We start from the raw sequence: 17214 nt of genomic DNA on the forward strand, positions 1-17214 counted from the left end.
CTGCCAAAGTTGGTTTTGGCTAAGAATTTCCCAATGATCTTTATGCTGGTGCCCACTTTTAAAAGTCTGTTTTTAGCCTTCCCATTCCCTTCCCCTATCTGCAATGCGCCCTCTTTTCTTTAAAGCAGCTTAATTTACACAGTTGGCCTTGAATTATAAGAGAACCCTGAACCTGCCCTTGGGATTGAAGTTCTCAGACCACCATCAGAGCAACATCTTTATCCCCAAATAAAGTAATCCACTCCTGCTCCTTACCAGCTGGGTACAAGCTGCCACTACAACTCAATGATTTTTTTTTTTTTTTTTTTTTTTTTTTTACTATATCAGTGTGCCTGTTTGGTGAAATCTATGAACGTAATTAAGGACAATCACACATGTCAATTACTAAACGTTTAAAATATATTTCTAAACAGAATGGGCCGACTTAAGTCACAGTAACAGCTGATCTCCGTAGAAGAGCAACCCACAAAGATACAGCACTGTTTTTTTTCCCATCATCAGGGGTGAAAAATATACAACTTGTTTCTGAACCAAAACCATAATTTCCGCAGTTAAAAATGTTTCACTGCTAATATGGCCCTGGTAGAAATTATGTAGTTTTATTTCCTTAAAAAAAAAAAAATTAAAAAAATGTCCTAAGACACTAAATCATCAATCTGGAATGTAGATTCTGAGCACAAAGCAGCTCAGTTCACCTAAAAAATAAAGAAAAAATTCCCATCACCTGTCTCAGTAGGGTCTGAAAGGAGAGAAGTAGTGTGGGGAACCCCTGCTTTGGTATGGAGAGTCACGGCCCCTTGACCCAGACCGAGACCGTGAGTAGCCATAGCTGGTGCTTCTCTCTGGATAAACGCGTATGTAGGAAGTTTCACCCTGAAATTCAAACAAAAGGTAAAGGAAAAAATAAGACCCAGAAGAATAAAGCACACCAACACCTAACATGGCTGCCTAACAATAATAGTTAAGTATTGAGCATTTACTGTTTGCTTGGCACAATGCTATCTCATTAAACCCTCGCAATAGTGCAGGAGGTAGGTATTCTTGTCCAAGGTGACACAAATAAATGGCAACTCGATTACGTGGTAAATAACTCAGCTACTAGCTACTACTGTTAACATATCTGAATTCCTGCCACTAACCCCCAGAATCTGACCTGGGCTAGATGCTTAGTTATCTTCATAATTTAGCTTCCTGGCAACTTTTTTTTTTTTTTTTTTTTTTTGCAGTACGCGGGCCTCTCACTGTTGTGGCCTCTCCCGTTGCGGAGCACAGGCTCCGGACGCGCAGGCTCGGCGGCCATGGCTCACGGGCCCAGCCGCTCCGCGACATGTGGGATCTTCCCAGACCGGGGCACGAACCCGGGTCCCCTGCATCGGCAGGCAGACTCTCAACCACTGCACCACGAGGGAAGCCCCTAGCAAGTCTTTTAAGATAATGCTATTATTGTGACTATTTTGTATATAGAGGAACCAGGGTTCGGAGTACGTCGGCTAAGATTTTAATAAGCAGCAGAGAAGTCATGTCCAGGCAGGCCTACCTCCAGGCCCTTTGCCCTCAGCCAGCATTCTCAGATCTAAAGACCCTAAGATGAAAGAAGCCAGATGCTTTTTCCCTCAGTGAAGTCAGTAATTTGATTACCCTTACTGAGACCCTGCTTTGTAGTGTAACTGACGACCAGGTGCTGTTTTGTTTCTGCTGCAAATTCAAGTCTTAGAGGACAGTCTGAGCAAAAGCACTGTCAACCCAGGCAGCCTCCAAGCCATAAAGTTAGGGAATTATATGAATCCTTAGAAAAAGAAATGGGCCGAGAAATTCATGTCCCCAGACATCCCTAAACCCCATAGCAAGTCAGGACAGGATAACCAGAAAAAATGTCCAATTGGTGGTCTGGTATCTGGTCTCAGTGGTATCAGAGGAATAGTCACCATTTGAATCAGACTGAGATCCAAAGCAGCAGCCACCTACTTGAAAGGAAGTACATGAAGAACTAAGTCCCCAGGGTGAGGTGATGAACAACAAGAAAATGCCAAGGGCTCAGGTTTCAAAGAGGCTCCTGCATCACTTTGGGAAAGACACAGTGAAGTGACAACTCAGCCCCAGTAGCAGTACCTAGAAGGGCTGAGATGATGAGGTTGGCTTGCAGAGCCCAGACTAGACCCAAAGGAGGGAGAGCCATAATAATTAGGTTCATGGAGGGACACTGCAGATTAAGCCAGTTGTGAAAGGGTGTTATCATGGAATAGCTCACCACATTATGACAGACTGCACCAGTATTCTTTCCAGGTTAAAAATACTATGACTGCAGACTTCTCTCTGTTATGACCCTGCAGGGCTTAGGCATGATGAATTCCTTGGCTTTGTCCACGTAAGATAGATCTTTAATGGTATTGTGAGGTCCTCAAATGGCAAACGCATGGCCTGTTGCTACTTCTGCTAGGTCAGCTTCAGGTGGAGTGGTCTAGGTACAAGCTCCTCAACAGAAGGTGGGGACCCACCTCATGAGAGCGGAATTTGGTGTCATCCAGTTTACGCAGGGCATATTCCATGTCTTCTTTTCTGAGATATTCAACCATCCCCATTCCATCTTTCTGCACATCTGCGTAACAGACATCCCCAGCTTCTCGCATATGATCTTTCAGGTCCTGCCAGCTGCCTGATGGAGGAAGTCCTAGGCACAGAGAACATAAGAAAAGAGGCCATATCCTTCATCTATGTTAAGAGCCATCAAGACCTAGGGTCCCTTCTCCATCAATCACTACTTTTAAATCCTGAGGGTCCCCAAATCACAAATTTTAATAAGGGACACAAAACCAGAGAAGAACACTAAAGTATGTGTGGTAAACCACCATAAGAAGCTGGTCCTAGGATAATCTTCCAGAGACCAAGCCTTTCCGACAGACCAAGAAGTTCATCCCGTTATAGGTTTAGTACCTCTAAGAATTCAGAGCCTCTCTTTCTTTGTCCTTCATAATTAATAACAAACTCCCAAGACTTTGAGTTCTAATTTTTTCCATTATGAAATTTATCGGTACCAATTATTTCTTGCCTGACTGGGTTCCCAGGACATGGGAATTTTGAAACCATCCAATAAAATAACCAAAGTGTAGCTGAAGTAACACAACAAAAATCTAAAGTTTGTTTTCTTGTAGGTGTGAATGACTGACAAACTATACAAAGTACCTCTTAAAAGATCACCAACACTCTTCAATACAGTAGGGGAAAAGGTAAGACTCAGACGCTAAAACTAGTCGGGAGTCATACAACCCTACCTGATGTCATGAAAGGGAAATGTGCTCCTGCTCTCAAAGGCTGTGTTTACCGCTCACAGCTCAGGACTGCAGCCATTTCCTAATAGTTTTCTAAGCAGGATTTCAGAGCAGCATGGAGAGAAAAAAAGATATGTATGACATCCTGAAGGAGGGAATAGAGTTCTGGGGTTAAAAAATTACAAAGGGACACAGATAGGCAGATACTGACAGTATCACTCTCAAGCACCATGGGAGTCTGATGTGACTGTGTGACATTCACATCTAAGACAGTGCCAGGCTCAATACACTTCACTCCACCAGGGCCCTAAAACACCCCTGCAGTGTGCAAAAGGCCCCAGGTTTTTACCAGTGTGTTAATATTTCAAAAAGATGCATAAACCTCTGAGCTTAGCATTTCATCACTTGTCAACACTAGACATTTCGTTCTATACTTTGCAATACAATCACTAAGACTCCCAAGTTGTAGTTTTGGTTTCTTTTTTACATAATTCCAAAACCACCACAAAATATGGCCTATTTTAGGATCCAAGGCTAGGTAATTTGTTCAAATCTGGCTTCTGCAATGTCTTTCTAGCAAGTCCGACACCAGGGTACATTCCAAAAGAAAATGTCTTTAGAATTCCAGCTCAAGGGGTTTTGCCATCTTCCCTTTCAACACTAGAAAACTCCATTATAAGAAGAAAGTTTATGTTCTATCAAGGCTGCACTATCAGTGCAATTTCATTGGCAAGGTACCTGCCTCACTGGCAGGGCTTCAGACTGTCACTGTGCATGGGCTGTTGAAAAGAAAACCCCACACATCCCACGCACTGAAGAATAACAGCTAACATTTCTTGGAGGCCAGACTCTGTGCTAAGTATTTTACATGCATCATCTTATTTAGTTTGAAAGGAACATACCTGAAACAAGAACTCGGAAATCAGATCTTCTTGTAGGAGGCCCATTCCTCCCACCACGGGGCCACCCACCCCGACCTCCGTAAGTCCTGGGGAACTCCACACGAAGCCGGCACTGGCCATAATCATAACCATTCCGTCCATAAATTGCATCCTCAGCATCTCTGCAAAGAAAAGTTTGGAGTTAGTGCTACTCAGGAGGGCCGACTGACTTCCCAGTGAGGAACATGAGTAACAAGAATAAAAAGAAAACCTCAAGTGAGAAAACAAACAAAAGAACAAAAACCCGGAACTTGATGCACTACTGCTTTGGTTTGAAGACCTTTCATGATATTGGAATTAAACTTTACAGCTGTCACACACAGGGTTCTCTAGGTATGAAATGATAATGAATAGATAAACAGATAAGAGAACTAATTCAGAAAAAAATAAACTGTCGACAGATGACTGATTTTGCCAATAAAAGTGTTTCTCTAACCTTGGTGAGCTGTTTCTCAAAACGCACACCACACACTAGTTCTTTAATATTCTTCCTCAAGGCCTAGTACATTCAGGTCTATAGAAAGAAAAACCCATTTAAAAAGAGGTAAGGCTCAAAAGACAAATGCAAATTAGTGTTTTGTGAGGAATATGGAATTCCTTCAAGTGTACCTTTTCAGCATGGTTTGGAGGACTAAGTTGTCAAAACCACTCTGGGTACAATTTCATCAAAAGAGGTAAATACCCAATAAAGTAATACTTTAAAGTCTTTCCTAGGGCTCTAGGAGAGTTAGGAACTCCAAGCTGGTTCTCCAATATTGATAGGAGAGAGAATGCCCTCAGAGGGTGAGAGGACAAACAGCTGAAGACATACTAATGAAGGCAGCATTCAGTTGTCACAGGCACATAAACACTAATCAAGATTCCAGTCCCAGGATTAAGAGCAAGGAGGACCACATCCAGTTCAACCCTAGCTATATTCATAATACAGTGAGAGAGAGGCAGAACTGCCAGGGTTTAAGACTGAATAAAAACTGTCCTCAGTTCAAATCATCCTCCTGCTACTTACTAGTAGTTGTCTCTGGGTAAGTATGTGATCAAGATTTTACATGTGAATGTAATATGCCTGTCTCACAGGGTTTTTGTAAGGATTAAATAAGATACTACGTGTGCAGTGCTTTGCTTGAAACTTGGCATCTAGTGATAGCAAAAGATAGCTTTTCATTATGAAAGGAATGAGGGAAAAGACGACATACCATACAGTAAGTTTGTATTCGGCAGGGCAGTAGATTCAAATCCTACCTTCCCTAGTACCCTTCCCTTTCATCAACTCTAAATCCTGTTACCTCATCTGAAAATGTGATTAGTAGCACCTAGTTTATAGACTGTTGAAAATGCTAAATAATACATAGTATGGCACATGACACATAGCAACTTAAGAAACACGGGAACTGTTACTAATTAATAGAACAACCTTTTCCAGTTTAGGTGTGTGAAAATGCCTAGTTCCATTTTTTAAGGCAAATGGCAAGACACTAGGAATGAGCTCCGTCAGAGTCTTCAGCCATCAAAGCCTCAGGGTACATCCAGCCTCCTCATCCTCAGACGCTGCCCCTTGCCTCGTATCACCCAAGATGGGCAGGACACCCCACGAGCAGTCCTCCTAGTGAAGCCCGCAGGGCGCAGACTAGGCAAAGCGCTCCCTCTGCCAGTGCTGGAAACCAGCGAGCGGGCTCCGATTTACCCCGAGTGTAGTAACCAACACAGTGCGAACCAACAAGCGCAGTGTTGAAAGTTACCAGGCCTTTTCTGGGGCAAGGGCCGACACTCTTTGCAAAGTCACAAAGACCCCCTTCGAGCCGGTTTCGGGATCTAGAGCTTCCACATCCTCGGGGCCCTTAGCATCTAGCGGTGCCTCCCTTATTAGAGAAGGAATAGTGAAATCAGAGACCCCCATCAGACTGTTTTACAAGTTTTCCCAAATCCCTGACGCTTTTATCAGAACGAGGCCCTGGCCGTGTGGGGCGGGGCGCGCGTGGATGGAGATCCGTTCCATCAAGGAGCCCCCCTATACGCCCTCCAAAGGCATCCACACCCCGGCACTGTGCGCCCCACAACGGCGAGTCCCAGCTGCGGGGAGGAGTGGGCAGGGAGGGCGACCCTTCCCTCCTCACCCAGTCCTCTCCGGGCCGGCTCAGGGGCCAAGCTTCCCAAGCCCTGGGCCGCTTTCTCCGAAGGGTGCCTGTCCTGACGCGAGGGAGAGAACGGGCATCTGTACCATCCCTGAGGTCGGTCTGGGTGGGCTTGGGCCCTCCCAAGACCCGGCTTTTGTGTTTCTAAGTAAAAAAAAATTATAGAGGAAGTGACGGAGCAAAGAGCAAAGGACTGCCCGGAGCCCCGCGGCGAGAGGAGGCCTCAGCCTCCACCCGGGGGCGCCGTGAGGGGTCTGCGGCGAGGGGGGAGGGGAAGCCCTGGAAAGGAGCGGGGAGAGGAGAGAAGGCGGGGGCCCGGGGCGTCGGGCCGGCCGGCGGGCTGGCGGGCGGCGCGGGGCCCTCACCGCGGGTCCTCGAAGCGCACGAAGGCGAAGGGCACGAGGCCGTGCCGGTTCTTTAGCTCGATGTCGCGGATGCGGCCGTACTTGTAGAAGAGGTCCTCCAAGTCTTTCTCGCGCACGTCGGTCGGAAGGTTCCCCACGTAGATGCGTCCGTCGCCCTCGCCGCCGCGCTCGTCCGCCCAGCCCGACATCCGCACCGCGCGACGCCGCGGGCCTGCCGCAGCCCACGTCCCCGCCGCAGCCTCAGCCGGGGTCCCCCCGCAGCGTCCCCGCGGGCTCGGAGGCGCTCAGCCGCACAGCATTGTGGGAACAGGAACGGAAGCGAAAGGGTCGGAGGAGGCAAAAGGAATCCTCTTAAAGGGGACGCGGCTGCGACGACTGCGCGTGCGCTTGCGCCCCCTGTAGGTGCAAAGGGGGTCGGGGGGCGACAACAGGGAGAGAGCTTGGAGTCAGGCGATTTGGAGTCAGTTCCCCAAGGCAAGTCACTCGCCAGCTGCGTCGACTTGGGCAAGTGAGTCAGGCTCCCTGGGCCTCAGTTTTCTCCCTCTGTAGCGCTGCCTACCTCACAGGTTTTTGTGAACATTTGCTGAGGTGAAACGGGTGTAGCGCTCAGGGTGGGCCCCGCGGGCCGTCACTCCGCGCGCAGGGCTCCGCAGGGAGTCGGCCAGGGCCTCAGGCTGACGCCGCAGCGGACTGAAGGAGTCCTCGACTGCCTCAGGTCTGTAGCCCTCTGGGCCACCCTGTCCCTGTTTTGCAGTTGCTTAGAACTGAGGGTGTTAGGTGGATTAAAATGGATGTAAGAGACCTGAGATGGGCTCCATAGCTGGACTTGAAATTTATCGGAGACAAGGAGGGAGTAAAAGAATCATTACTGGGAATTCCCTGGCGCGCGCTTCCACTGTAGGGGCACGGGTTCTATCCCTGGTCGGGGAACTAAGATCCTGCAAGCCGCGCGGCGTGGCCAAAAAAAAAAAAAAAAAAAGGATCATAACTGTAGCGACTGTCACTATAGAGTGCTTCCCGCGAACTGTGCTTTTAATCCTCACGCAGTATGGAGAGATTCCAATATTACAGGTGAGAAAACGGAGGTATCATAATTGGGTCAGAATTAGAACCCAGAGCCATGCTTCCAGCCTATGCACTGGGTCCTTCAGAAGCTCCGGAGCTCAGGTAGACTCCCACCTTGGAACGTTTCCACATTTACATTCCATTGAATGCATTTACATTCAGGGCAGAGCATTGAACCTGGGGACGTTACAAGAATGAGGTCTTGCATCTAGAGTCTTGATCTAAAAAGATTTTTCATGTTAAACATGAAACCCCTGGGGCTTCCCTGGTGGCGCAGTGGTTAAGAATCCGCCTGCCAGTGCAGGGGACATGGGTTCGAGCCCTGTTCCGGGAAGATCCCACATGCCATGGAGCAACTAAGCCCGTGCGCCTGCGCTCTAGAGCCCGCGAGCACATCTACTGAAGCCCGCGTGCACATCAACGAAGAGTAGCCCCCGCTCTCCGCAACTAGAGAAAGCCCACACGCGCAGCAATGAAGACCCAACGCAGCCAAAAATAAATAAATAAAATTAATAAATTTATTTAAAAAAAAAGAAACCTCTGTGGATTGATGGATGGGTAGATGCATGAGAAAGCAAATACAGTAGAACGTTAACTAGATGGTGGGTTAACTAGTAGAACTAGTAGAATCTAGATGGTGGGTGTATTCAGTGTGTTCACTGTACCATTCTTTCAACCTTTCTGTATATTTGAAAACTTTTATAATAAAATGTTGGGGGGAGTTATGAAACAAAAACAAACTCTGTTAGTGCTAGCAATAGCAAGAGAATAAAACCAAATATTTAATTTGTAAATTTATTTATTTATTTATTGGCTGCGTTAGGTCTTCGTTGCTGCTTGCCGGCTTTCTCTAGTGGCGAGCAGGGGCAACTCTTCATTGCAGTGCGCCGGCTTCACATCGTGGTGACTTCTCTTGTTTCAGAGCGCGGGCTTCACTAGTTGTGGCACACAAGGCTCAGTATTTGTGGCTCAGGTGCTCTGGAGCGCAGTCTCAGTAGTTTTGCACGGGCTTAGTTGCTCCGCGGCATGTGGGATCTTCCCAGACCAGGGATCCAACCTGTGTCCCCTGCATTGGCAGGCAGATTCCTAAACACTGCGCCACCAGGGAAGTTCCCTGATTTCTATATTTTTATTTGTGCTTTTCTGTGTTTATGAAATTCTCTGTAATTAGCATGTACTACTTTCATAATTGGAATAAAAAATAAATTATTTCTAAAATAAAACAATCAGAACCATCTGTTGTATTCTGGATTATGTAAAACTTCTAGTTGTTCTTTCCTGGCCTTCAGAAAGCAAGCAGGAAAGAGCCCTGGCCAGAGTATATAGGAGCTTATGTATCCTAAAGGCATCCTAAAGTCCAGATGCCTCCTCATTTGGGGGGGTGCTTAGGTGTACTAACACCACCCTCTGAGTCCTGCCACTCCTACCTGATTGTTGCCTGGAATATGCAGATGGAGGCAGTTGGGTAGTCTCCTAGGGAGAGAGAGGTGGAGTCAGCTAAGTGACCTAACAGAACTCTAGGTGTAAATAGTAATGATTCAACTCGTCTGGTGCAAAGTCTTGCAGCTTGTGATCACCAAAGAAGTTCATATGTAGCCTAGAAAATGTGCCCAGATCTGGGGATGTGACAAGTACAGCCTTTCTGGATTAGGAGGAAGGCAGCTAAATTGCTAGGAGGCATCATCCAGGGAACCCCAAAGGTGGATTTTGTTTCTGTGAGCCCAGGTACTAACCTTTGCAAGTTAGAACCCAGATGAAGCCCAAATTAGGACGTAATGCTAAAGAGGCCCATGCACTCCATTCTCTACTAAGGCCACAGATGCTAAGGAGGGTCACCCTTTTGAGCTTTTGCCCATCTGGTTATTCAACATCATCAAGTGCATGCTATAATTTAGGCCCTGGTTGCATGCAGTAATACCATTCTGTCCTCAAGGTGTTATATTCAAGTTGTTATTCAAACAGTCAATTTAGAGCACAGTTGTGATAAGGGTAAACTGCTGTGAGGCCACCTAATGCAGTTTTAGAGATTATAAGGGAGGCTTCCAGGAGGAGATATTTAGGTTGAGCCCTGAGGGACCAGTAGGAGTTAACCGTAGGGAAGGAGAAGGCTTTTCAGACAAAAAGGACAGCATGAGCAATTGCTCAGATCATGAGATTATGGTAGACCAGGGGCGAACCCCACCTCCCTACAATATGGCTGGGGCAAAGAGTTCAAGTAGGAAAATGGAGGGCAAAGGAGCTGGGGCCGGGGCCGCCAAGGCCTAGTAGACTGTATTATGGAGTTTGGACTCTACTGAGGGCAGTGAGTAGCCATTGAAGGGTTTTAAGGAGTTATGTTGGGATGAGACCTTCTCAGAAGGAAGTGGCAGCTGACTGGACGGGAGATAACGAGTAGGGGAGGAGACTGAGAGCTAATTTGAATGGAGGGTAGCTGCAGGATAGTAGGGAAAGGAAAGGGAGTCAGGGAAAGATGTGGCAGCAGCTGCCATTATAGGGAAACTTGGGGAAAGAGGAGAGATAATTAAAGGGTCAGTGTAGGACGTATTGCTGTGTAATCGCAGTGTAAGCCCCCTCCTGTGACTTCATTAAAAAATCTGCATTATCGGGCTTCCCTGGTGGCGCAGTAGTTGAGAGTCCGCCTGCCGATGCAGGGGACGCGGGTTCATGCCCCGGTCTGGGAAGATCCCGCATGCCGCGGAGCGGCTGGGCCCGTGAGCCGTGGCCGCTGAGCCTGCGTGTCCGGAGCCTGTGCTCCGCAACAGGAGAGGCCACAACAGTGAGAGGCCCGCGTACCGCAAAAAAAAAAAAAAAAAAAAAAAAATCTGCATTATACATTAATGATTTTAGAGTTGGATTCATATTGTTCCGGGAAGATATGACAGTGTGCTCAGATTAGCCCAGAGGTGAGTATAGGTAAGAACAGGGATAGCCTTGGGTGGCCTATTGACTAGCAGGTTACATGGGGATGTAACATGGGATTGGGTCCAGGGAGACACCAATGGGGAGACCACTGCCGTCATCCAAGCAAGAGATGCCAGTGGTCTGATGTAAGGTGATAGAGATAGATGCTAAGGAGATGAGATATTCCAAGGACAAAAATCATAGGACTTGGAGATAGATTGGTCGTGGGAGCTGAGGAAGGAGGAGGAGTCCAGGTTGACTGCCAGGTTTCTGGCTTGGGGTACTGGCTAGGCAGTGGTATCATTCTGAGACAGGGAATAAAGCAGAAGGAACTGATCTGCAAGAGGATGAACAACGATGAGTTCAGATACGTGTGAAGGAGGTAAGAAGGAAGGATAAGAAGTGTGATGACTCTAGGCTCTACGTGCCCTCTCCGAGAACAGAATTCCAGGTGCATGACCAGGTGATGGTGGATGGACATTGGAGTCCTCTGATACATGGGATAGGCCTGCCCTTCCCACAGGGCGGGGCTTTCACTTAAGCTGTATGGGAGCTCAATAAAGTTCATCATTCCTAATATGATGATAAGAATGGCACCAGTGGGATTGTCTTCACATTGAAAAGAAACCTTTGGCCTTGGCAGACTGTGAAGAGTTAATGCATTTCCCACAGCAAGCCGTTTACTCCCTACTAGGGAGTAGGGCAGTGCCCAGTAAAAAATAATAATAAAGCAACACTGGGGATAAAACATTCTACAAACCTGCCCATCTGGTTTCCTCCCTTTCTCTATGACATCAGTCCCCTCTGGCATCCAAGCAAAATGTTTTCTTCTCTGCCAGCCTCAGTCATGAGCTTCTCCCAGACCTTGGCCCTTGGGAGCAGTGGGCAGAAGAGGAAGTGATGGGGGAGTAAACCATCGGTGGGAAAATGAGTCATCTCAGAGAAACTGGTCCAGGCTGGCAGAGAAGGCTTGGGCTGGGTCGCTGTGGAATGTGTTTCTGGCCACTGTACCCTAGGAGCTTTCTGTCATTCTTTGCCACTTTATTTGTGCTATAGAGTAAAATGAAACATTCTGGAGAGCTACATAATTAAGAACTGAGCTGTGCAGGAGAGGAAGGGGACAAGCAGCAGCAGAACTAGGAGATCTGGAGAGAGTATGGAAGGGGGTGCAGAGAGCTTTAGGGAAGCAAGTGCCATGTGTAGGTGGATGAGAAGAGGAGAAAGATGGGAAAGATAATTCAAGAAGAGTTGCAGTACATTGTGACTATTTGGTGTTTTCTTAAGAGACTGCAGAAAATCGGTAACATTTTCAATTATTTTGGGGTAATGAACTGATGTTTCTTTGGGTTTTTTGGTTTTTTTTTTTGCAGTACGTGGGCCTCTCACTGTTGTGGCCTCTCCCGTTGCGGAGCACAGGCTCCAGACGTGCAGGCTCAGCGGCCATGACTCACGGGCCCAGCCGCTCTGCGGCATGTGGAATCTTCCCGGACCAGGGCACAAACCTGCGTCCCCTGCATCGGCAGGCGGACTCTCAACCACTGCGCCACCAGGGAAGCCCTGATGTTTCTTTGAATGTGGCCAGACAAGTAGGAACACGAGGGTCTGGTTTCATATGAGGTACATCTAAAGCAGTAAGCGTGCTGAATCTGTAGCAGCCTCATTGCTTCATTTTTGCCAACTTGCTGTATTCTGAGATGGAGGCCTCAAATAGCTTGTCAATGTCAGGGCTGCTTTTTCTCGGATCCATGGGCTGCAGGGGTCAGTGAAGCACTGCCTCCCCTTCCAACCCCCCCACGACCCCGCCCAGTTGTGAAAGTTGTAAAGTTGGATGCAAAATATTGCACGTGAGCAGGATAGTCTTGATTCTGGAAGAATATTCACGCAGTGCTATCCAATAGAATTTGCATGATGATAGAAACGTTCTCTATCTGAGTGCAATATGGTAACCCCATGTGGCTACATGTAGCTCTTAAGCACTTGAAACGTGGCTGCTACAGCTGAGAAACCGAACTTTTAATTGTATTTAACTTTAATTAATTTTGATTTTAATAGCCAAATGTGGCTAGTGGCTACCATACAGGACAGTGCAGTTCATCATTTTCAAAGGTCTGTAAAACTATACCCCCCCAAAAAAACTACCCCCCAGAAAAGTTAAGAACCAGTAGGGCCAATCCCTTTATAGCCCTGTTGTGTTGGCACATAGTAAGTGTTTAATAAACACCTGTTAATTTTTTAACTAGTACTTAAAGAAGAGTTGCCCTAGCTCCAGAAAAAGGGAGCTGAAGTACAAAATGACAAATGGTCTTCTCAGTTTCACCAAGTTTTATTTTCTAAGCCCTAAGTTCCTTACCCTCTACCCAAAACTTTTCCCTAAACATCTTCCACTCTGTCACATACCTTGGAAACTTATTTTATGGCACAGCGAACCAGAAGCACAAGCAAGGGTGGAAGGGTGTGAAAAGATTAACAACAGTGCTGATAACGTTTTTTGATGCAGCAAGATGAGGCACTGATTTAATAGAATCCTAAAGCTTTGTACTCAATCTTGTACTAAGCAGATTTTTAATGAACTGCATCGATATAATTAGGTAACAGCACCTCAAAAGTAAACATATTCATTAAAGGTAAAAACAAATGTGGAAAGTACCTGCAGATTTTATAAAAGTAAAAAACAAAACAAAAACAAAAAAAAACCCCAACCTTCCAAGCTGTACCTCCCCCTGTGCTAACATGTGCACAGTAGCTAAATTTCCTTCTGTCTGGCTGAGGCTGGCTCTCCCCCTCAGCCAGCACATGTGCAGGGCTTCTGTGAATGTCACATTGACAAACGTTCCCTGGAGCTAGGCAGCTGGGGACCAGTTTCTTTTGTTATTCCCTCCTTCTCGTGGGCTGCCAGTTTTTCTTGTCATGACACACTCCTTGACAGTGCCTGCAGGAGACTAGGGTTTTTTCCCTCATGGAACACTCTGACCCCAGCTCTAAAAGCCCAGGCTTGTGTATGTGGCATCTGGGACTTTGGTGGTTTTCCCCACTCCTTGCCCACTTGACATTTGTTCATTCATTCCACCGGGTATTTACTGAGCCGCAGAATAGCCTGGCTCTGTGCTGGGCGCCAGGGACACAAGAGTTATCAAGACCCCCACTGTTAAAAAAAAAAAAGACCACTGTTCACAGACAAAGGGACAATGGCAATGGGTGCTCCTGCAGCTCTTAACCCAGAGCTGAATGGGGTGTTCAGGGAAGACTTCCTGGAGGGAGTGGCTTCTGAGCTGAGTGAGACCTGATGTACCAGCTGGTGTTAACCAGGTACCTGAGGAGAGAAGAAAAGCATTCCAGGCAGAAGGAAAAGCATGTGCGAAGAAAGCTGGGCCGACTTCTGTCGCTTTGGGGAAGCTCAGCACAGTTAGGTGGGGCTGAGGAGTGTTCTTTCTTTCTCACTCTACAGCCGCCAGTGATTTAGGGTGAGAAGCCCTAATGTAAATCAGAGCCTGGCTGGGTTAGATTATACATGTAAATCCTAAGTATTTCAGCTGCTCATACAAATGTTTATTGTATATCCCTGACTAGGATGATTGTAAAGGGGATGAGATAGGCTGGAGGGAGGGGAGAGCCTGAGGGGAATATAGTCTCACAGTCTCCTAGGGGAGCTGTGCAAAGCGAAAGGGTACTTGTTTGGAAGCCAGAGGGAAAGCAGAAGAGAACCAAGCAGAAATCCAGCGATCCCTCCTGGGCCTGAGTAAGAAGGGCCGCAGGGGGTGCTGTATTCAAAATGCTAGGATGTTTATTAATAACTATAATTCCCTAAGGAATTGGAAGCACCCTCAAGGTCCACCCAGAGGGGACTTGCTACATGGGAAACTGCAGTTCTGAATACCATGCAGATGTGAAAAAGAGCAAGTCCCTATACGTAGTTATGAAAAGATGTGCAAGTTATTTATGGAATGCCTACTGTTGGCACTGTGCTAGATGCTAGGGTGCCAGAGGTGGAGGGGACAGTGTCTGCCTCCCAGAGAGAACCCCATCTGCACCCCTTTATCTTGGCCTTTGTGATTTGCCTCCACCAGTCTCTCCCTCATCTCCCATTACTCCCAGATTGCCAACTTCTCCAGGATCTGCTGTGTCTGAAAGCCTGTACCAAGTGTTGCAGGGGCTAGTTCTTCTCCTTGGAACATTGATTTCTCCACCTCTGCCTCCCCAGTCTTTAGCCTGACCAAACCCTCCTTGGCCTTCATGTCCGTGACTTAGTAAGTTGGTGTTCAGTGATGCCAAGACCTGTGTGACCCCAGCCTAGAGCTTTCCTCCCACTTTGTACCTTGGAAAGGCCTAGGTGTCCCCTACTGCTCCTTTCATTCCCTCAGTATTTTTGCCAGTTGAGTTGTCTAAGCACATTCTAGAATCTTTTTATCAAGTTCTATATGGCATCTTCTAGTTTTTTTCATTGGAATGGTGTTATATCTATAAATTTACATGGGGAAAATTTTTCCATTCTTGCTGTATTTGGCCCTCCCACCCAGAAGTTTGGTATCACTTTCTATTTATTCACATCTTTTTTCTTCTTTTCTCCTATTTGTGGCTTATAATTTTTATATTTCTTGAAATCTAAGTCTGTAGCACTGTGCTGATACCCGGGGAATACCTGCAGTGTCTTTTTTTGACACCACCTCTGACACCAAATGTGTCGTTTTTCCACACCAGTTCTCCAATTTTCCAACGCCAGCTCTGTGTCCAACAATTCACAACTACCCAGAGTTAGTGCAGACCCCCACAGGTTAAGGGCTTAGTCCCATAAGACTTAGCCTCAGTTCAGATGCCAGCTGAAAATGGGGTTACCAGTCTACCCACACTTCTTCCAGGCTGACTATAAATTTGGGGTTCCTATAGACTGTTTGTCCCCCAAAATTCATATGTTGGAACCTAACCACCAATGTGATCGTATTAAGAGGTGAGGCTTTGGGGAGATAATTAGGTCATGAATAGGATTAGGGTCCTTATAGAAGAGGCCTCAGAGAGCTCCCTCACCCCCTCTACCATGTGAGGACACAGAGAGAAGGTGGCCATCTATGAACCAGGAAGTGGGCCCTCACCTGAACCTGCCCATGCTGGCACTCTGATCTTGGACTTCCAGTCTCCAGAACTGTGAGAACTAAATGTCTATTGTTTATAAGCCACCCAGTCTATATAATATTCTGTAACAGCGTCCTGAACAGACTAAGACAGGAGTCATGAGCATGGAGGTGTTATTCAAAGCCTTGAAAATGGAAACTATGAGAAGTGGTCCAAAGACTGAGGCCCGGAACACTTCGTCCTGTAGAGGCCAGGGAGAAGAGGTGGAGCAAGTAGATGAAGCTGAGGAGGAGCAGCCAGTGAGCCGGGAGAAGAGGGAGAGTCCTGGGGATACTGGAAGCCAAGCGAAGAATGAGCTTCAGAGAGGAGGAGAGCAACTGTGACAAGTACATCAATGAAGGATGCTGAGAACTGGCCACTGGATTTAGCAGCGTGGTGGTCACTGGTAACCTTGATAAGCTGTTTTGGTGGAATGGACTGGAGAGTGAATGGGAAGTGTCTTAGTCTGTTCAGGCTCCTACAACAAAATACCATGTGCATCTCATTCAGTGTCCACTTCCTCTACACACAAAATGTAAACTCCATGAGGACAGGAGCCAGGTCTGAGTTTCTCCCTTTCATGTCCCTAGTGCCTAGATGGGGGCCTTGTACCAAGTAGGTGCTCAATAAGTATCTCTTGAAATAATGAACAAGTGACTAAGACACAGGGCAGGAACTCTCAGTGTTTATCCTCTAATTGGCCAAAGCACTTAGGCAAGAAAAAATTAAATAAGTAATGGAGCTTCTCTTGGCAGGTGCTGAGGGAGGTACATCTCTGTACCCAGCACCTAGCTCGGGGCCTGGCGCACAGTGAAAGCTCAGAGAATGCTGCTAGCTGAATAAGCATTACCTCTTATATCTGCACGTACTCCTCGCATTGGTGGTGATCTCATCAAGCCCCATGGCTTTAAGTGTCATCTGTAATCTGATGACTCCCCAAATTATAGGTCTAACCTGGACCTCTTCCCAGAACTCATATATCCAACTGCATATTTGACATTTCCACTTGGAATGTCTAATAGGCATCTCAAACTAACATAGCCAAAACAACTTTTTGTTTCTCTTTTGGCCAGCCTTCCCTATCTCAATCCATTCTTCTCATTGTTCAGGCCACAATTCTTGGAGTCATACTTAACTCCTCTCTTTCCCCCACACCCCGCATTCAATTAATCAGCAAATCTGTCAGCTCCACCTCCAGAATATATCCAGAATCCAACCGCCTCTCATCCTACCTTTGCTGTTACTGTCCTGGTCCAAGCCACCATCACCTCTCACCTGGACTGTTGCAGTAGCCTCTTCCTGGCCTCTCTGCTCCCACTGGCTTCCCCACACTCTATCCTCCACCCAATAGCCAGGTCATCAAGTCTTGGCTCAAATGGCACCTTCTCAGAGAGACCTGCCTGGAAACCTCTATTTAAGACAAGATCTCTCACTCTGTCCCCTT

General features: G+C 46.9%; 1 protein-coding gene across 1 annotated transcript; it reads right to left on the reverse strand.

Moving 5' to 3' along the window:
* Nucleotides 1-377: 377 nt before the first annotated feature.
* On the reverse strand, nt 378-7012 carry SRSF9 (serine and arginine rich splicing factor 9). Its single transcript, XM_019950298.3, has 4 exons — nt 6702-7012; nt 4169-4329; nt 2496-2668; nt 378-873 (listed from the first exon to the last, which is right to left on the reverse strand). The coding sequence occupies exons 1-4, from the start codon at nt 6887-6889 to the stop codon at nt 730-732; spliced, it is 666 nt and encodes a 221-aa protein (XP_019805857.1). The 5' UTR covers nt 6890-7012; the 3' UTR covers nt 378-729.
* Nucleotides 7013-17214: the final 10202 nt, after the last annotated feature.

The sequence above is a fragment of the Tursiops truncatus genome, chromosome 13 (genome assembly GCF_011762595.2).
Source record: "Tursiops truncatus isolate mTurTru1 chromosome 13, mTurTru1.mat.Y, whole genome shotgun sequence".
Classification (NCBI taxonomy): domain Eukaryota; kingdom Metazoa; phylum Chordata; class Mammalia; order Artiodactyla; family Delphinidae; genus Tursiops; species Tursiops truncatus.